The sequence below is a fragment of the Scyliorhinus canicula genome, chromosome 3 (genome assembly GCF_902713615.1).
Source record: "Scyliorhinus canicula chromosome 3, sScyCan1.1, whole genome shotgun sequence".
Lineage (NCBI taxonomy): Eukaryota > Metazoa > Chordata > Chondrichthyes > Carcharhiniformes > Scyliorhinidae > Scyliorhinus > Scyliorhinus canicula.
This window is the reverse complement of record NC_052148.1, coordinates 14,491,927-14,513,033: the sequence shown is the minus strand read 5'-3', so window position 1 is coordinate 14,513,033 and position 21,107 is coordinate 14,491,927. Positions and strand designations below refer to the sequence as shown.

General features: G+C 47.5%; 1 protein-coding gene across 1 annotated transcript in view; it reads right to left on the bottom strand.

Moving 5' to 3' along the window:
• Window positions 1–4,325: 4,325 nt before the first annotated feature.
• The window catches only part of dok1b (docking protein 1b), a 94,565-nt gene continuing 77,783 nt past the window's right edge, over window positions 4,326–21,107 (bottom strand). Inside the window, exons 2-5 of the mRNA XM_038793151.1 lie at window positions 16,406–16,708; window positions 13,166–13,250; window positions 11,565–11,737; window positions 4,326–6,429 (exon numbers count right to left, since the gene is read on the bottom strand). Of these exons, the coding sequence (XP_038649079.1) occupies window positions 5,215–6,429; window positions 11,565–11,737; window positions 13,166–13,250; window positions 16,406–16,708 (1,776 nt within the window). The 3' untranslated portion in view covers window positions 4,326–5,214. The remainder of the gene's footprint in view (window positions 6,430–11,564; window positions 11,738–13,165; window positions 13,251–16,405; window positions 16,709–21,107) is intronic.

Genomic DNA, 21,107 nt, shown 5'->3' with positions numbered 1-21,107 from the left:
AAAAAGTGATTTAGGGAGTTAGGTTGGAAGCCAAGGAGCAGGACGAGCAGAGTAGTGATCTCAGGATTGCTACCGGTGCTACATGCAAGTGAGGTAAGGAACAGAGAGCGAGTGCAGCTGAACACGTGGCTACAGGGCTGGTGCAGGAGGGAAGGCTTCAGATTTGTGGATCATTGGGTACCTTCTGGGGAAGATGGGACCTGTACATGAAGGGTGGATTGCACCTAAACTGGAGGGGCACCAATATCCTGGGTGGGAGGTTTGCTGGAGCTCTTCGGGAGGGTTTAAACTAGTTTGGCAGGGGGATGGGAACCAGAGCTACGGATCAGAGGATAGGGTAGCTGTTGAACAGGCAGAAATAGTATACAGCAAGTCTGTGAGGAAGGATAGACAGTTGATAGGGCAAAGTTGCACTCAGTGGAATGGGTTAAAGTGTGTCTGTTTCAATGCAAGGAGTGTCAGGAATAAGGGAGATGAACTTAGAGCATGGATCAGTACTGGGAACTACGATGTTGTGGCCATTACGGAGACATAGATTTCACAGGGGCAGGAATGGTTGTTAGGTGTTCCATGGTTTAGTTGTTTTAAGAAGAATAGGGAGGGAGGTAAAAGAGATGGGGGAGTGACACTGTTAATTAGGGAGTGCATCACAGCTGCAGAAAAGGAGGTAGTTGAGGAGGGTTTGTCTACTGAGTCAGTTTGGGTGGAAGTTAGAAACAAGAAAGGAGCAGTCACTTTATTGGGAGTTTTCTATAGACCCCCCAGTAGCAGCAGAGAGATGGAGGAACAGATTGGCGGCAGATCTTGGAAAAGTGCAGAAGTCACAGAGTTGTTGTCATGGGTGACTTCAACTTCCCTAATATTGACTGGAACCTCCTTAGTGCAAATGGTTTGGATGGAGCAGATTTTGTCATGTGTGTACAGGAAGGATTCCTGACTCAATATGTCGATAGGCCAACTAGGGGGGAGGCCATATTGGACTTGGTGCTCGGCAACGAACCAGGCCAGGTGTCAGATGTCTCAGTGGGAGAGCATTTCAGTGACAGTGACCACAACTCCTTGACCTTTAACATCGTCATGGAGAGGGATAGGAACACACAGTATGGGAAGGTATTTAATTGGGGGAGGGGAAATTATACTGCTATTAGGCAGCAGCTGAGGAGCATAAAGTGGGAACAATTGTTCTTGGGGAACTGCACAACAGTAATGTGGGGATTGTTTAAGGGGCACTTGCTGTGAGTGCTGGACAGTTTTGTCCCACTGAGACAAGGAAGGAATGGTAAGGTGAAGGAGCCTTGGATGACAAGAGAAATGGAGCTTCGAGTCAAGAGACAGAAGGAAGCTTATGCAAGGTTGAGGAAGCAAGGATCTGACTCGGCTCTAGAGGGTTACAAGGTAGGCAGAAAGGAACTCAAAAATGGACTGAGGAGAGCTAGAAGGGGGCATGAAAAAGCCCTGGCGGGAAGGATTCAGGAAAACCCCAAGGCATTCTACACTTATGCGAGAAATAAGAGGATGATCAGAGTGAAAGTAGGGCCGATCAGGGATAGTGGAGGGAACTTGTGCCGAAAGTCTGAAGAGATGGGGAGGCCCTAAGTTAATATTCTGCTTCAGTATTCATTAGAGGACCTGTTGCCCATGAGAACAGTGTGAACCAGGTTAATAGACTCAAACAGGTTGATATTAAGAAGGAGGATGTGCTGGAGATTTTTAAAAGCATCAGGATAGATAAGTCCCCTGGGCCTGACAGGATATACTCAAGGTTACTACGGGAAGCAAGGGAGGAGATTGATGCGCCATTGGCGATGAACTTTGCGTCCTCACTCTCCACTGGAGTAGTACCAGATGATTGAAGGGAGGCGAATGTTGTTCCCCTGTTCAAGAAAGGGAATAGGGAAATCCCTGGGAATTACAGACCAGTCTTACGTCTGTGGTGAGCAAAATATTGGAAAGGATTCTGAGAGATAGAATTTATGATTATTTAGAAAAACATAGTTTGATTAAAGACAGTCAGCATGGCTTTGTGAGGGGCAGGTCATGGCTCACAAGCCTCATTGAATTCTTTGAGGATGTGACGAGACACATTGATGAAGGTCGGGCAGTGGATGTGGTGTCAATGGATTTCAGTAAGGCATTTGATCAGGTTCCCCATGGTAGGCTCATTCAGAAAGTTAGGGGGCATGGGATACAGGGACATTTGGCTGGCCGAAGGAAGACAGCGAGTGGTAGTGGATGGAAGGTATTCCACCTGGAGGTCCGTGACCAGTGGTGTCCCGCAAGCATCTGTTCTGGGACCTCTGCTCTTTTTGGTTTTCATAAATAACTTGGATGAGTGAAAGGGTGAATTAGTAAGTTTGCCAATGACACAAAGGTTGGTGGAGTTGTAGATAGTGTCGAGGATTGTTGCAGGTTACAACAGGACATTGACAGAATGCAGAGCAGGGCTGAGAAGTGGCAGATGGAGTTCAACCTCAATAAATGTGAAGTGATTCATTTTGGAAGGTTGAATTTGAATGCTGAATGCAGGGTTAAAGGCAAGATTCTTGGAAATGTAGAGGAACAGAGGGATCTTGGGGTCCACGTACATAGACCCCTCAAAGTTGCCACCCAGGTTGATAGGGTTGTTAAGAAGGGGTATGGTGTGTTGGCTTTCATTAACAGGGGGATTAAGTTGAAGAGCCGCGAGGTTTTACTGCAGCTTTATAAAACCCTAGTTGGACCACACTTGGAATATTGTGTCCAGTTCTGGTTGCCTCACTGTGCTGTACTGTTCTAATTCTAATTCTAATTATATGAAGGATGTGGATGCTTTGGAGAGGGTACAGAGGAGATTTACCAGGATGCTGCCTGGACTGGAGGGCATGTCTTATGAAGGAAGGTTGAGGGAGCTAGGGCTTTTCTCACTGGAGTGAAGAAGGCAGAGAGGTGACTTGATAGAGGTGTACAAGGTGATGAGAGGCATGGATAGAGTGGATAGCCAGAGACTTTTCCCAGGGTGGAAATGGCTGTCACGAGGGGACATAATTTTAAGGTGATTGGAGGAAGGTATAGGGGAGATGTCAGAGGTCGGTTCTTTACACGGAGAGTGGTGGGTGCTTGGAATGCACTGCCAGCAGAGGTGGTGGAGTCAGAGCCATTAGGGACATTTAAGCGACTTTTAGACAGGCACATGGACAGCAGTAAATTGAAGGGGTGTAGGTTAGGTTGATCTTAGATTAGGATAAATGGACAGCACAACATCGTGGGCTGAAGGGCCTGTACTGTGCTGTACTGTTCTATGTTCTATATTCATGTATTTGTCAAGATGTCCCTTAAACTTCACTATTGCCCCAGCTTCCACCACCTCCTCCGGCAGCGAGTTCCAGGCACCCACTACCCTCCGTGTAAAAAAACTTGCCTCGTACATCACCTCTAAACCTTGCCCCTCGCACCTTAAACCTATGCCCCCTAGTAATTGACCCTCCTCTACCCTGGGGAAAAAGCCTCTGACTATCCACTCTGTCTGTGCCCCTCATCATTTTGTAGACCTCTATCAGGTCGCCCATCAACTTCCGTCGTTCCAGTGAGAACAAACCGAGTTTATTCAACTGCTCCTCATAGCCAATATCCTCCATACCAGGCAACATTCTGCACCCTCTCTGAAGCCTCCACATCCTTCTGGTAGTCCGGCGCCCATTCCCATTCGCCGAAGAACCATAGATTCTTAAAGTGCAGAAGGAGGCCAATCGGCCCATCGTGTCTGCACTGACCCTCCAAAAAAGCACTCTACCTAGGCCCACGCCCCCACCCTATCCCCGTAACCCGATCTAATGTTTTGGACACTAAGGAACAATTTAGCATGGCCAATCCACCTAACCTGCACATCTTTGGACTGTGGCAGGAAACCGGAGCATCTGGAGGAAAACCGCGCAGACACGGGGAGAAAGTGCAAACTCCACACAGACAGACAGTGACCGAAGGCCGGAACTGGACCTGGGACGCTGGTGCTGTGAGGCAGCAGTGCTAACCACTGTGCCACCGGGCCGCAGAAGGGTCGAGAAGCAGAGGACGCCAATTTAAGATGAATAGCTAAAGAACCAAAGGCAAAAGGAGGAATAACCTTTTTACGTAGTGAGTGATTAGGATATTGATATGGCCTATGCACTAATGTCCTGCCTGGACCAGCTTCAATAAGTACCAGTGGAAAAGGAACGTATATTTGTATGTAAACTGAACCTTCATTTTCCCATATCATGTTTTACTCCAAAATACAGAATCGTTGCATTACCTCGGTGAGCATCAACAGAGTGAACCAGGATGACAAAAAAAAACACACCGAATAAGCAGAGAAAAAGGAATCCATACATTTTTATAGTACAGTGCACACAATAGATATTACAACAGAAAACAAAACATGGCTCTGGAATACAAAATAATCTTAAAAATAGGAAAAGAAAAGACTTTTTAAAAAATGTCGGGCAAAAGGAAACAAGTCTGTTGTGAGCAGGTTTTCATACACAAATTTGAACTCCCCAGCACGTTCTCGGTTGAGTACACAACTCCCTCACTTTGGTAGTTCATGGAAAAGGCGTTCCTGCCACGTTCTGCATCACCATTTGCACACTTTGTACGTGGGCCACGTCATCTGTTTCGGTGGCACAGTCCCCTCATCCATCTTCGGCAAGAGGCTTCCCCACTTGTCCTCTTCTTCCCCAACCTCTCAATGTGAGCCACCCTTGACCTCACCACAAGGCACTTGGGCGTTGCAATCCAGGGTGGTTTTAAATTCCGGCACAGGAAGTTCCGAAACATAGGAAACCCATTCTGTGCAGTTACAAAAGCAGGAGGGAAGGTGGGCCCAATGGATGGTCAAGAAAAAAAAAGAGTGGATCGCTCATTCCCTGGCACAGGCATCACTGCTAGCCAGAGAGGAACTGAGCTAGAACATGTCAAAATCAAAACAGGGCTATTTTCACATATCCAAAACAAGCGAACAATAAATGTGTCAACTTTGGTACCTGATTCCTTCTAGCTTTTCTCGGACTGCAGCCATTGTATCTCCATTTCACAGCTTAGCTGAACATAAGGAAATACTAAAACAATGATCATCACTTAATTTTTGTTGTTCATAAGATGAGGTAATAACATTCTGTCCCTGCTTGAGACAGCAAGACAGGTATTTGGAAAACAGAAACACAAAGTGGACGAAGAACCAGATCTCATCTAAAGAGTCCATCAAAGGTTCCCAAGATCTTCATAAATAGATTCCTGGTTAATGTTGAGGTCATCCACTGATGCCTCTTTCTCTGGTCTCCTGGTCTTCACAACCTTGCTGTAAATGCAGTTATTTGAGCTATTGAAATTACTTTTGAGTGCTGGCCACTCAGACGTGGAGTTGATCAGCTGCTTCCCAATCTCCCGGCAATCCGACCGCTTGTCTTTCGCAAACGGCCTGCTGGTTGGTTTTGGTGCCGTCAAGGGCTTGGGCTTGGGCTTTTTTGGTTTGATAGCCGGTGCCTCACCCCCCCTCGAGAGAAGTGGGACTGAATAATCGTCCTTGTTAGGGTCGTACGGGATCTCGTGCCCAACCACACAATCCAAACCCTTTTGTTTCCAAGCGCCCCGATTGCTCCCTTGGGCTTCGTCATAGATGGCAGTGGGCATGGGCAGGGGCTGGGGTGCCCTGCCTTCAGGGCATTGATGGAACGCCCTTCCCTCCGGCTCATCATAGATGTGCTCTTCTGATCGAGGGCTGACGGCCACCCGGGAAAACTCGTAGTTCACCCGCTCGTAAATGTCCGCGTACAGAGGCTCTGCCCTCTGCCCCGGGGCTTTCCTATCCCTGTAGCCTTGCCATGCTGGATCTTGGGCACTCAGGGCTTTGGGTTGCAAGCCCTTGGGGACACTGTCGACTGGATCAGCGTACAGGCAGTCCGAGTTGCACTTGCCGAGGGTCAGGGCGTCAATGGGGTCGGAGTAGATGGAGGTGGGATCTGTGTTTAGAATGGGCAGTTTGGGAGACCTCGGCGGTGTTGGTGGCCCTGCAGTGGGGGGATCTGGCAGGCTACGGGTTTTGAGGAGTTTGGAATAGTCTTTCTCCTCCGAGCCCCGCAGCAGGGCTTGCTCCTTCTTGGCAACAGTCGGTCCTTCGGATACACCAGATTTGTTTCCCATTGTTCCGCCATTACTATTGTTCACCACTGCCTCGGCAGAGTTAGGTGGCGATGAATCGGCAGATGGACATTCAGTGGTCCCCTCCAATGAAGTCATGGCTGTGTTGTCACTAGGCTCTGATGGGGGAAAGCTGCGACGGCAGTTCTCAGCCTGGGCCTTCTGCTCCAGGATGCTGCCTTCCACCAGCAAGAATATGTCATTGCCGTGCTTGGTCTCGAAAGTGAAGTTCCCCGGACCAGATCCACATCTGCGTCCAGCCTCAAACGAAAACATCACCTGGGAGAAAAAGGAAAATTGCCGTTAAGGTGACATTCAAGGTCAGGATCACTTCTGCAAGAAAAGAAAAATCACATCAAAAGGTCAGAACAAAAGTAAGAATAAACCGGCTTTTCTTTGGCACCTTTATCAACCTCAGGGCACCCAAAGGGCTTTATACATTTGAAATGCAGTCGCAGATGTTGGAAACAGTGCAGCAAATCTGTGAGCAGCAAGATTCCACAAACAGTAACAGGATAGGAACGAGATCATTTTTCCTTGTAAAAGCGATGTTGGTTAATGGATTGGTTAAAACAATTCACACCTCTTTAACCTGGAGTTACCTCTCTCTCTGCATCTTTGATGATTTGATTGCCTGCAGGTGCTCGCATTCCGGGGCATCTCTGACTGTGTCTATATAAACATTTCTGGAACAAGCCTTTCCATTCACCTGAAGAAGGAGCCGTGCTCCGAAAGCTCGTGTTTGAAACAAACCTGTTGGACTTTAACCTGGTGTTGTAAGACTTCTTACTGGGTTAATGGATTGGCTTGGGCACTGGGGAAATCTCTCCTGCTTTTCTTTTAAATATTGCCATAGCATCTTTTACATTCACCCAAGGGGACGGATGGGAACTCAGTTTAACAACACAGATTGTACCTGTCAATGCAGCATGTCTGCAGTGCCGCACTGAATCGGGAGCCCCTATTTCAGGGCTCAGTAACCTTCTGACACGCAAGCGACAAGCGTGTTATGCGCTTAGCTGTGGCTGAGACCACGAAGCTCTGGATGTGCTCGAGACTCATTCAAGTAATTCAGTGTTCTGCCCGCTAGCTGATACACACTTCAGCTTGTGCGGCAATAAAACATACGGATTCCTACAGTGCAGGAGGAGGCCATTCAGCCCATCGAGTCTGCACCAACCCTCTGAAAGAGCACCCAACCTGGACTGTGGGAGGAAACCGGAGCACCGGGAGGAAACCCACGCAGACATGGGGAGAACGTGCTGACTCCGCAATCACCCAAAGTTGGAAGAAGAATCTCTGGTGCTATGAGGAGCAGACCTTCACTTTCGAGACCAAACACGGCAATGACATATTCTTGCTGGTGGAAGGCAGCATCCTGGAGCAGAAGGCCCAGGCTGAGAACGGCCGTCGCAGCTTTACCCCATCAGAGCCTAGTGACAACACAGCCTTGACTTCATTGGAGGGGACCACTGAATGTCCGTCTGCCAATTCATCGCCATCTAACTCTGCCCGAGGCAGTGGTGAACAATAGTGCTTACCCTCGGTGGCACCATACCATCCAATGTTTTGGCTGCTTTTACTCAAGGCCCTCTGGCACTTTCTCCTTAGATATAACTTTACACTACAAGAGGATGCCACGGATTTCAATTACTCAAGTAGGCATACAGTCAAGTGGCAGCCCACTGGTGCCGAATCATATAATATACAAAGTACAACAACACCTCATTTGCACTGAATCCCAGTCATCATGCTATATGTGCCGGTCTGCAAACATCATGTATCAAATTACAATCTAGTCCAATCACAATGTCCATGATCTATTGGTTTATTTACCCTGCACTTGATTCTCCTCTCACCTCTCTTCATGCAGCCGAATCTGCATGTCCTTCCATCACTTTCTCCCTTACTTGATTTCCTAGCTTCCCCTTAAAAGACATCTACGTTATAAACTAGATAATGAAAAACGATAAAGCTCTTTTAAAATTTGCACGGCTAGAGGTAGAGATGATGTTGCCAAGTGGAGTCGACCAAAACCAGAGGGCAATAAATATTAGGTTAGTTGTGAATAATTCGGAAAAGGAACCAAGGAGAAACTGCTTCTGGTCAAAATATGGAACTCACTACCACAAAACAGCAGTTGAGGAGAGCAGCATTTAAGGCAAAGCTAGATAGGTGCCTGTGGGAGAAGACTGACGCAGGAAGTGGCTCACGTGGAGTAGAAAGTTAGGCTAAAGTTGTGTAGCTAAAAACCAAAACTAGCACACTGCGCAAGGAGACAAATGGGAGTCAGACTGCAGTCTGCAATGCAGTTGGACCTCCCGTCAGTGAACAACATAAACGCGGAGCCTACGTTAAGAGTCTCTGAACTGGATTTCCTCTGGTGAGCCACTTCCTCTGTGCAGCAACCTTTAATAAAATTTTATACATTGGGTTGGAAAAATAAACGCAGCAGGTGACGCACTGTGTCAAAGGTCACGTTGCCTTGCGCTGAGGAATGGAAAACAAATGTGCAATGTTGCAGTTGGGTTTGAGATATCAAGAGCAGGAGGTTATCTGTAGCTGTCGACCTTGTGACCGCAATGAAATTATATTTAGGATGCACCAAAAATCTTTTTGAGTAGCTTGTTGATAACCAATGTGAAGAGTGAATATGCTTTCCCTGTGGTATTTTAAATAGTTTCCAACCAAGTACATGAATAAGTTGAAGTGATTTAAAGATTAGACCTGTACAGCTGTATTTTCTGTGAGCTATCTGCTAACTTCCTATTGCATTTGCAAGTTAAATGCATCAGAATTTGCTTAATATCTTTGACGCTCGAGGAGGTTGACTACCAAAGAACATCGATTTAATATAATTACCAAGAGGACGGGAATAGCTCTTTCAAAGAACAAACGTGATGGGAGACCCCACTGCTTCTGTGCTGATTTTAATTGAGAACGTGCAGACAAACTATTATTGCAAGCTTAATAACTAGAGAAATTAATTTAGTCATTTGAGGAAAGTTGACTTTGGAATGCCTGGGACCATGTTTCTCTAGATCTTTATTTCTCCCTTTCCAAACATCCTCCATGAACTGGATTTGGCGCCCTCTCAACCCAGTTCCTTGTGGCCACTGGCTCACGTCTAATGGTAACATTTAGGAAAAAAAACTTTCCGCAAATAATCAGATTGAGGTAAAGGTTTCGCTGATTGCCGCATTAGTTCCAGCAAAATTGTTTTCTCATCGAATTCATTCCTGTAAATTCCTCAATTTCCCTGCATGCTAGAGCCATAATCTAGCTGACTGGTGGGAACAGGCTCAAGCAGGGTTGCAAACTCCTTTTTACCTCGCAGTTAAGGGGCAATTTATCGCGGCCAATTCACCTACCCTGTACATCTTTTGAGATGTGGGGGGGGTGGGGGGGGGGGGGGGGGTGAGACCCATGCAGACACGGGGAGAACGTGCAGACTCCACACAGACAGTGACCCAAACACGAATCAAACCCGAGACCCTGGTGCTGTGAAGCAACGGTGCTAACCACTGTGCTACTGTGCATTTAGCATGGCTAATCTAACTACCCTGCACATCTTTTGGGTTTGTGGAGGTGAGACCCACGCAGACATGGGGAGAATGTGCAACCTCCACACAAAGTGACCCAGGGCCGGGATCAAACCTGGGTCCTCGGTGCAGTGAGGTGGCACTGCAACACCTTGCTGCGCTTGTAACCAATTATTTTTAACAGGCAGTCAATCAGTCTTTTCTCCCCATACCAGATATTTCTATAATATGGGCGGCATGGTAGCACAGTGGTTATCACTGTTGCTTCACAGCGCCAGGGTCCCAGGTTAGATTCCAGCTTGGGTCACTGTCTGTGCGGAGTCTGCACATTCTCCCCGTGTCTGTGTGGGTTTCCTCCGGGTGCTCCAGTTTCCTCCCACAAGTCCCGAAAGATGTGCTGTTAGGTAATTTGGACATTCTGAATTCTCCCTCTGTGTACCTGAACAGGCATCGGAATGTGAAGACTTGGGGCTATTCACAGTAACTTCATTGCAGTGTTAATGTAAGCCTACTTGTGACAATAAAGATTATTATTATAGTTCAATTCTCCAAAGTGCTTTACTGGAATAAAATTTGACACAGCGCTACGTCAGGGCATTTTAGGACAGATTACCAAAACCTTGGTAAAAGAGGCAAGATTACAAGTAAGTAAAGTCGCCATGGTGCCAGATGTCCATAAGATGCTTTCCCCTTCGAGGGAGAGAGCTGACTGGTGGTGATTTAACCGGAGGATCATCACACTTCAGGCGAGGAGCAAAGTTGGGAAGGCGGGACCTTCATGAATAACCTCAGCCGGTGTGGGAATTGAACCTGTGCTGCTGGCCTTGCTCTGCATCATAAACCAACTGCCCAGCCAACTAGAAGCAGAAGTAGGCCCATCAAGTCTTCTCTGCCATTCAATGAGATTATGACTGATCGGAGACGATAATCCTCAACTCCACTTTCTCGTCGAGCAACAACTGGACAGGGCTTTGTCAAGACGAAACTTGGGAGTACTGGTCACAGTTTTGGTCTTCATGTCGAAGGAAAGATATACTTGCTTTAGATTCAGGATAGAAAAGGTTCATCAGGTTGGTTCCTCGGAGAAGAGAAGGTGAGAGATGGAGTAAATTGGGTTTATACCCTCTCACAGAAGACTTGGGAGGAGATTCCATTGAAACATACAAGACTCCGGGGGGGTGGACTCCGGCAGGGGTGGACTCCGGCAGGGGTGGACTCTTCACTTTTTCACTCAGAGGGCTCTGAATCTTGAGAATTCTCCACCCAGATGGTTGTGGATGGTCCATCATTGAATATGTTAAAGGCAAAGATAGATTAAAATGTTTGATCTCTCAGCGAATCAACAGATGTGGGCAGCTGATGCAAAAAGTGAAGCTGAGGCAGAAGCTCAGCCATGATCAAATTGAACGGTGGAGCGGGTTGGAGCGGCCATGTGGTCTACTCCTATTGCTTTATGCTATCTATTAAAGGACAAAAGTGAGGCTGACAAGTTTCGGGAAGAAATTTGAGAGCTTAGGGCCCAGGCAGTTGAAGGCATGGATAAATGCAAATTACTGCGGATGCTGGAATCTGAAACAAAAGAGAAAGTGTTGGAAAATCTCAGCAAGTCTGGCAGCAAGATGCATCATCGGACTCAAAACATCAGCTCTTTTCTCTCCCTACAGATGCTGCCAGACTTGCTGAGATTTTCCAGCACTTTCCCTTTGGTTTCAGTTGAAGCCATGGCTGCCAATAATGGAGCAATTAAAATAAGAGCTGTGCCAATCGACACACTAACAGGAACATTGTGATGAGGTTCTTTACATGGCTTCACGCCACACAGCTAATCTGCAAAATACCTGACTGGACACTGCTGACCATATCAAAGTGTACCTTGTCCCGGCCGTAACGCCGCAGAAGTTTGTACGGCCAGTTGAACAGGACTTGATTGGTTTTGGTATCTTTCAGCAGGAGGCTCTCCTTGTCTGCTTTGAGAGTGTATGTCCCGTGGAGTTCGCACCTCTCCGCTGCTTCAGTCTTCTGTACGTTAACCCAGAACTCGTTCACTGTGAATGGAAATCATAGCTGTTTAATCACAAGATTGAGTCATGGAGTAAGCGGGAAGAAGAGACAGAGAGAGAGAGAGAGAGAAATGGAAGGAGAGAGAGAGAGAGAGAGATGGAAGGAAAGAGAGAGAGAGAAATGGAAGGAGAGAGAGAGAGAGAGATGGAAGGAAGGAAGGAGAGAGAGAAAAATGGAAGGAGAGAGAGAGAGAGATGGAAGGAAGGAAGGGGAGAGAGAGAGAGAGAGAGATGGAAGGGGAGAGAGAGAGAGAGAAATGGAAGGAGAGAGAGGGAGAGATGGAAGGAGAGAGAGAGATGGAAGGAGAGAGAGAGAGAGAAATGGAAGGAGAGAGAGAGAGAGAGAAATGGAAGGAGAGAGAGAGAGAGAGAGAGAGAAATGGAAGGAGAGAGAGAGAGAGATAGAAGGAAGGAAGGAGAGAGAGAGAGAGAGAGAGAGAGAGAAATGGAAGGAGAGAGAGAGAGAGATGGAAGGAAGGAAGGGAGAGAGAGAGAGAGAGACAGAGAGAGGGGAGAGCGAGAGAGAGATGGGTGGGCTAAAGGAGATACTTAAATCACTAACAGTAACAATAGAGGTGAACAAGTACATTTTTTAAAACCAACAAAGCACTGGGGTTCATTTCTGGAGCAAATACAACTGAAAACTAGAAATGTTGGGCTGGATTTACCGACCAACTTGTGCGTGTTTTTTGACGGTGCAGTGGGCCACCAACTGGATTTACTGACCCCGTCGTTGTCAATGTAATTTCCCGGTGACTGCACTCTTGTCGTCTGGAAACCCGTGTGCCAGCATGGGACCAGAATGTCCCACCGGCGTGAACAGCCGGTAGATCGCACCCGTTATTTTAAACATGTAAAGAACCTTCTCCTACATCCAACCATCTTCAGCTGCATCATCAATGGGCTTCCTTCCATCATGAGGTCAGAGGTGGGACTGTTCGCAGGTGACTGCGCAATGTTCAGCATCATTCGCAACTCTGATCATTCACAATACTGAAGCAGCTCGTGTCTAAATGCAGCAAGACCTGGACAAAATCCAGGCTTGGCCGGACAAGTGGCAACTTACATTCGTGACACACAAGTGTCAGGCAATGACCATCTCCTACAAGAGGCTGCATTCAAGGGGATGCTGAATAAGGGCAGCTTAGAGAGAATGGCAAAAGGAATCACACGTGGAGCATGGTCACATAAATCTGTTGGGTGGAATAGCCAATTTCTGTCCTTATAAATAGATCATTTATAATATTTTAAATTTCAGATGCGCCAAATTGGTACTTATTATCGAATATCAGTGGAAATCAAATGGTCGTCATTACGGGTTCTACATTTACCAACTGGAAGAGCTTTCTGCAGCTGGAAGAAATAGAGGCACAATATTTCACAGTGAGATGCCCGCCAAACCGCCCTGCTTACCTTCCGATCGAGAATAGTAGATACTGTTCTCTGCCATCTCCAGAGCTTTTGAGTTTGCTCCACAACAGGGATCAGCAACGGAAGTCTGAAAGAGAGCGAGACAACCTTAAATCAGAAACCATCAAACAGACACACAGAATCATCTCTGGGTGATGTAGTGAGTCTGTTACTGGACTATTAATCGCGTGGATTAATAATCCAAAAAATAGGAATTCAAATCCCACAGACACCAAGATTTGTTTTTAGGTTTAAAAAATTTGGAACTAAAAGAAGTTGGGGCATGATTAAGTTAGAGTACCCAAATACTTTTTTCCCATTAAGGGGCAATTTAGCGTGGCCAATCCACCTACCCTTTACATCTTTTGGGTTGTGGGAGTGAAACCCATGCAGACACGGGGAGAATGTGCAAACTCCACACGGACAGTGACCCGGAGCCGGGATTAAACCCAGGTCCACAGCGCCGTAGGCAGCAGTGCTAACCACTGCACCACCGTGTCGCCCAGCTGAGGCATGATTTAACAGGGGAAAAAAAAAACAACCTGTAGTGCCCGCTACCAAACTATCAACCCCGCTATCAAACGGGGTAGTTTTCTGGGGGGGCCATAGTGAAGATGGCACCGCCGGGGTCACACTTTTTCAGGAAGAGATTGGGGCGCCATTTAAAAATGAATCTCTAGATCCTGCACACTTCACCCCACCTCATGGTAGTAAACCCCCAGGCCCGATGCCTGGAAGTGCCAACCAGGCATCTTAGCACTGCCCATCTGGCACCCAGGCAGTGCCACCCTGGTTGTCAAGGGGGCAGTGCCTGAGGCCTCTGGTGGCCTGGGAGACTATCCCAGGTGTCATTGGGTGTGGTCCACGTTTATGTGGAGCAGTGCTAAATGACACCAGGGCAAGGTCTCCCAGGCATGGTGTTTGATCCCAGACCTTGGGAGAATCCAGCGCAGACATATTTAAGTGAGCCTTGAACATGTGAATCTGGATCATGCCCAGTGAGGGCAAGATCCAGATCGCACGTCTTGCGTCCCGAGAGTCACAAATCTCGCAAGATGTAACGGCCTTGTTCAGAGTGCAGCTCGACGAGGCCGTTCGATTGGGCCCCTGGTCGGCCTCGAAGCTGTTGAATTGCCAGAAAGTCCCAGCCGGTTCAAGGACAGTCTCTCGTGAAAGAAACCTGCTGTTCTTACCCCATTTAGCCTGTATGCAATTACAACTCCACCCCAGTTACTTCTGGTGCAGAGTTGATAAGTGCAGTCATCCTGAGAATGAATAAAACGGGAATGTATGCCTTGCGCCAGTCGATATTTTCCCTATCTTAAAGACTTCAATACATCTGTTATTCTACACCATATGTCAGGGGGGAGGCCGTGGTGTAGTGGTATTGTTTTTGGACTAGTAATCCAGACACCCAGGGCAGTGCTCTGTGTTCCCAGGTTCGAATCCCACTGGGGCAGGTGGTGAAATTTGAATACAATAAAAATTTGTAATTACCCAATTCATTTTTTCCAATTAAGGGGCAATTTAGCATGACCAATCCACATACCCTGCACATCTTTGGGTTGTGGGGGCAAAACCCAAGCAAATACGGGGAGAATGTGCAAACTCCACACGGACAGTGACCCAGAGCCGGGATCGAACCTGGGACCTCGGCGCCATGAGACTAAAGGGCTAACCCACTGCACCACCGTGCAGCCCATAAAATCTGGAATTAATAACAATGACCACGAAACCATGTAAAAACCCATCAGTTTCACTAATGTGGGCAGCACGGTAGCACAGTGGTTAGCACAGTTACTTCACAGCTCCAGGGCCCCAAGTTCGATTCCTGGCTTGGGTCATGTGTCCATGCGGAGTCTGCACGTTCTCCCCATGTCTTTGTGGGTTTCCTTCAGGTGCTCCGGTTTCTTCCCACAGTCCAAAGACGTGCGGGTTAGGTGGATTGGCCATGATAAATTGCTCTCAAGTCTCCAAAAATGGGGAGGTGGGGTTATTGGGTTATGGGAATTGGGTGGAGGCATGGGTTGAAGTAGGGTTCTCTTTTCAAGGGCCTGTGCAGACCTGATGGGCTGAATGGCCTCCTTCGGCACTGTAAATTCTATATCTTTCAGAGAAGGAAATCTGCCGTCCTTACCCTGTCTGGCCTACATGTGACTCCAGACCCACACAGCGATGCGGTTGACTCTCAACTGCCCCCCACTGGAAGAAAAGGTCTGGCAAGCCACTCAGTTCAAGGGCAATTAGGGATGGGCAACAAATCCTGGCCCAGAATTCAGGAATCAATTCTTTTAAAAGCCTTCTTAGATGCTTGAAAAGCATTATAAAATAGTTCCCTTTCCTTTTCTTGATTGATGTACTTAACGCTGGGTCTGCATGCCCGCTCATGGGCTATCCAGAGTCCAGTCTCCTTAGAACTGAGGAGGTTAGGAGGATACTTAATGGAAACGTTCAAAAACAGGAATTGTTTAGACAGAGCAAATAAGGACAATTAGGGATGGCTAATAGATGGTGGCCCAGCCAGAAAAACCCACATCCATCGAATGAAAAAGAGGAGAAACCGGTTTCCAGTAGCAGGAAGGTTGGGTTACCAGTAGATATAGATTGCCAGAACTGGAAACAACACATCAAAACAAATAGAATTGGCAAGTTGTTGCCTTCTGGAATGCACTGACTGAAAGGGTGCTGGAAAGCAGACTCGACAGTAACATTCAAAAGTGAACTGAATCGGTACAAAAGGGAAAGAAATTACGGAGCCTTGGAGAAAGAGTAGGGCTGGTTTAGCTCAAGTGGGCTAGACAGCTGGTTTGTGATGCAGAACAAGGCCAGCAGCACGGGTTCAATTCCCGTACCAGCTTACCCGAACAGGCGCCGGAATGTAGCGACTAGGGGCTTTTCACAGTAACTTCATACTTGTGACAATAAAAGGTTATTATTAAGTGCGATTTCCCGGCTCTGGGTCACTGTCCGTGTGGAGTTTGCACATTCTCCCCGTGTTTGCGTGGGTTTCGCCCCCACAACCCAAAAAGGTGCAAGCTAGGTGGATTGGCCACTCTAAAATTGCCCCTTAATTGGAAAAATGATTGGGTACACTAAATTTTAAAAAAAAAAAAAAAATTATTAAGTGCGATTAATTAGATAGCTCGACCATTATAGCTAGTACAGGCACTGTGAGCCCCCTTATTTAATGCATCATATTCATTCCTGGTAAATCTCCTCATCATTGACATTCAATGGACTCACCGGGAATGCAGTTTCGCACAGTTTTTCGACCCATTCTGCGCTCGTCTGTTTTTCCGCAGCAAAGGTGTACCGTTTCTCTTCAGTTTCAATCGTGAAAGCCGACATGGTCTCCTTCGGACACACTTCACTCTGTAATTGGGCGATGCTGATACAGTCAGACAGCCGGATAATCTTTTTGTCCATTTTTTTGGTGGCCTGCTTCTCTGACACGTTGGCCCCATCCTTGCTGTCATAGTATTCCAGCCGGGATATTCCATACTGGCTCGCCGGATACAAGACAAACCAATTCTTCTTCCAGTGTTTCTGCAAAAAAGTAACAGGACAAGAACGTGAGGGATTATGGAAAACAAAGAAGCCAGCTTGGCTCATTGTAGAACGTTTCTCCCAACAGCAGCTCCCTGTATAATCCATTGCATCTCCCAAAGTCAGACTTTGTGGTTACAAGAGCAGGTCAGAGGCTAGGAATCCTGCGACGAGTAACTCATTGTCGACTTTCCCAAAGCCTGTCCACAAGGTGAAAGTCAGAAGTCTGATGGCATATTCTCCACTTGCCTGGATGAGTGCAGCTGCAGCAATACATCCGAGACAAAGCAGCCCACTCGATTGGCGCCCCAGGCACCATCTTTAACATTCACTCCCACTCGACGTACAGTGGCAGCCGTGTGTAGCATCTACAAGATGCACTGCAGTAACTCACCAAGGTTCCTTCGTCAGCACCTTCCAAGCCCACGACCACTACCATCTAGAAGGACAAGAGCAGCAGATACCTGGAAACCCCACCACCTGGAGGTTCCCCTCCAAGTCACTCACCACCCTGACTTGGAAATATATCACCGTCACTGTCGCCGGGGCACCATCCTGGAATTCCCTCTCTAATAGTCCAAAGATGTGCGGGTTAGGTGGATTGGCCATGCTAAATTGCCCGTAGTGTCCTAATAAAAGTAAGGTTAGGGGGGGGTTGTTGGGTTATGGGTATAGGGTGGATACGTGGGTTTGAGTAGGGTGATCATGGCTCGGCACAACATTGAGGGCCGAAGGGCCTGTTCTGTGCTGTACTGTTCTATGTTCTATGTTCTATGAGCACTGTAGGTGTACCTATATCACATGGACTGCAGCAATTCAAGAAGGCAGCTCACCTTCTCGAGGGCATTTTGGGATCGGCAACAAATGCTGGCCTAGCCAGTGACACCCACACCCCATTAAATCACTTTTAAAATGCTGTGGGCAAGCCATTCACAAGAGATTGGTTTTCCCCAAATTCATTTTGTACAAGATGCTGAGCCACCAGGCAAAGGAGGTTTTCCTCCCCTTGGCTAGATTTGGCTGAGTGGGATTTGGATTTATTGTCACATGGACCGAGATACAGTGAAAAGTATTGTTCTGCGTGCAGTCCAGACAGATCATTCTATACATGAAAAAAAACACAGGACATACGATAAATACACAAGGTAAATTGTCAATTGCATTACTGGCCGTATAATCCTGTAGTAAGAATGTCAGTTCAAGTCTGACCATAGCAGTTTGACAATTTGTGTTCAGATTTTCAATTAGGAAATGGATTTTGCCATCCATGTCCTGTCTGTCAATGGGAGGGATCTATCCCACACCTAAACGATTGCCCCTCAACTGCCTTCTGAACTTGTCCCAGCATGCCATTCAAGGCAACTAGAGGTGGTCAATAAAATCCTGGAATTCACTACCTAACAGCAGTGTGTACCTATAGCAAGTCTTCAGTTTTATGTTGCCCTGTTCTAAATCGCTCCGCAGTTAATAGTGTTGGTATTCCCGGGAGTTTTGTTTTAATGTTGTTTCATGCCGCGTCAAACATATTCACGCTTGACCTGATTAGCGCCATTTTGGAGTGCCCTCTCCATTTCTCACACTTATGGTTGCCTCCATAACTCCGAAGTACTTTCACTTCAAAGCTACTCTTGGTGCCTCTCACGGCTCATTACCAAAACACTCCCTCACAGCAAGGTTCCGGAAGAGAGAAGCTGCGAGTGGGAGAGGTGGCGACTGGGATTTGGATTTATTGTCACATGTACCGAGGTACAGTGAAAAGTATCGTTCGGCGTACAGTCCAGACAGATCATTCTATACATGACAAAACATAGGACATACGATAAATACACAAAGTAAATACATAGACAAGGCATTGGGGGAAGCATACAAAGTGTAGTACGGCTCAGTAGAGAAGATGTGTGAAGAGATCACTTCAGTCCATAAGAGGGTCATTCAGGAGTCTGGTAACAGTGAGGAAGAAGCTATTTTTGAACCTCTCCGTGTTCTCAGACGTTTGTATCTCCTGTCCAATGGAAGAGGTTGGAAGAGAGAATATCCCGGGCGGGAGGGGTGTTAGATTATGGGGCCCGCTTTCCCAAGGCAGCGGGAGGTGTAGACGGAGTCAATGGACGGGAGTCGGGTTTACATCCTGGACCGGGCGCTGTGTTCACGACTCTCTAGTTTCTTATGGTATTGGGCCAAACAGTTTCTACACCAGGCTGTGATGCAGCCAGATAGGATGCTTTCTATGGTGCATCTGTGGACATGCCAAATTTCCTTAAGTTTCCTGAGGAAGGATAGGGGCTGTTGTGCTTTCTGGGTCGTAGCATTGAACGTGGGTGGACCAGGATAGATTGTTGGTGATGTGCACACCTCGGAATTTGAAGCTGTTAACCATCTCCACCTCGGCACCATAGATGCAGACAGGGATGTGTACAGTACTTTGCTTCCTGAAAGGGGCAGCACGGTGGCACAGTGGTTAACAATGTGGCTTCACATCACCAGGGTTCCAGGTTCACTGTCTGTGCAGAGTCTGCACGTTCTGCGTGCGTTTCCTCCGGGTGCTTCGGTTTCCTCCCACAGCCCAAAGACGTGCAGGTTAGGTGGATTGGCCATGCTAAATTGCCCTGAAGTGTCCAAAAAAAAGGTTATGGGGGGGGGCCATTGGGTTACGGGGATGGTGTGGAAATGGGGGCTTAAGTGGGTTGGTGCAGACTCGATGGGCCGAATGGCTTCCTTCTGCACTGTATGTTCTATAAGCCAATTAGAGTCCCCAATTATTCCCGTGTATGTGTGGGTTTCCAGTAGTGGAGTAAACCAGCTCTTTAGTTTTGCTGACTTTGAGGGAGGGATTGTTGTTGTTACACCACTCCACTAGGTTCTCTGTCTCCCTCCTGTACTCTGACTTATGGTTGTTTGAGATCCGACCCACTACGGTCGTGTCGTCAGGGTGTGTGGTGAGCAGCATGTTCAGCAGGCTCAATCAGCGGTGACTGCAAGAGTGAGAGAGCGGGCGAGGTCAGCAAGCGGGAAAAGGTGGCGAGGTAAAAGGGTCACGAGGGTCGGCAAGCGGGAAGAGCAGGAGGGTGGGTATAGTGAGGGTCACAGAGGGGAAGGTTGGTGGAGGGTCAACAAGCAGGAGAAGCAGCAAGCCAGAGGGTCAATGAGAGGCAGTGAACCAGAGGATCAGTAAGCAGGAGAGGTGACAAGCTGCAGAGTTGGCTCTTCAGGGAATAGGCAACTAGTAGAAGCTGCATATTTCTTTCATATTTATAAATTTGTTATTTTAAAAGTTACTTAATTTCTGAATATAAATGTTTCAACTTCCAGCGTACTGTGCTTTCAAGTTTTTTTTGCTGAAAAATGTCAGGGGATCGCATAGAAACTTTTAAAATTCTAACAGTTTTAGACAGGGTAGGTTCAGAAAGAATGTTCCCCATGGTGGGGGAGTCCAGAACTAGGGGGTCATTGTTTGAGGATAAGGGGTAAACGTTTTAGGACTGAGGTGAGGAGAAATTTCTTCACACAGAGAGTGGTGAATCTGCAATTCACGACCACAGAACTTTGTTGAGGCTAAAAAGAATCAGATATAGGTCTTGGGATTAATGGGGCAAAGGGTTATTGGGGAGGGTGGGAGAGAAAGCGGGATCAGTGTTTTAAATGATCAGCGTGGGTTAGCATTGCTTCCTCACGGTGCCGAGGTCCCAGGTTCGATCCCAGCTCTGGGTCACTGTCCATGTGGAGTTTGCACATTCTCCCCGTGTTTGCGTGGGTTTCGCTCCCACGCACTCAAAAATGTGCAGGATAGGTGATTGGCCACGCTAAATTGCCCCTTATTGGAAAAAAATAATTGGGGACTCTAAATTTTTTTTTAAAACTTGATGATCAGCCATGACTGGCGGAGCAGGCTCGAAGGGCAGAATGGCCTACTCCTGCTTCTACTATCTTCACAGAATCACTACAGTGCAGGAGGCCATTCAGCCCATCAAGTCTGTACCCTGCCTAGGCGCACGCCCTGACACCACCCAGAAACCCAACCTACCCTTTTAGACACTAAGGAGCAATTTATCATGGCCAATCCACTCAACAGCCACATCTTTGGAATGTGGGGGGAAACCGGAGCACCCGGAGAAAACCCATGTAGGTCCTGCAGAACCCAACTGCAGCTTTTACATTTGTTGCAGTGGGAAAATCTGTTTCCATAGAACCATAGAATCCCTACGATGCAGGAGTTGGCCATTCGGCCCATCAAGTCTGCATCGACTCTCTGAAAGAGCACCCTACCTCAGCCCACTCCCCATAACCCCACCTAACCTGCACATCTTTGGACTGTGGGAGGAAACCGGAGCGCCCGGAGGAAACCCACACATACACGGGAAGAACGTGCAAACTCCACACAGACAGTGACCCGAGGTCAGAA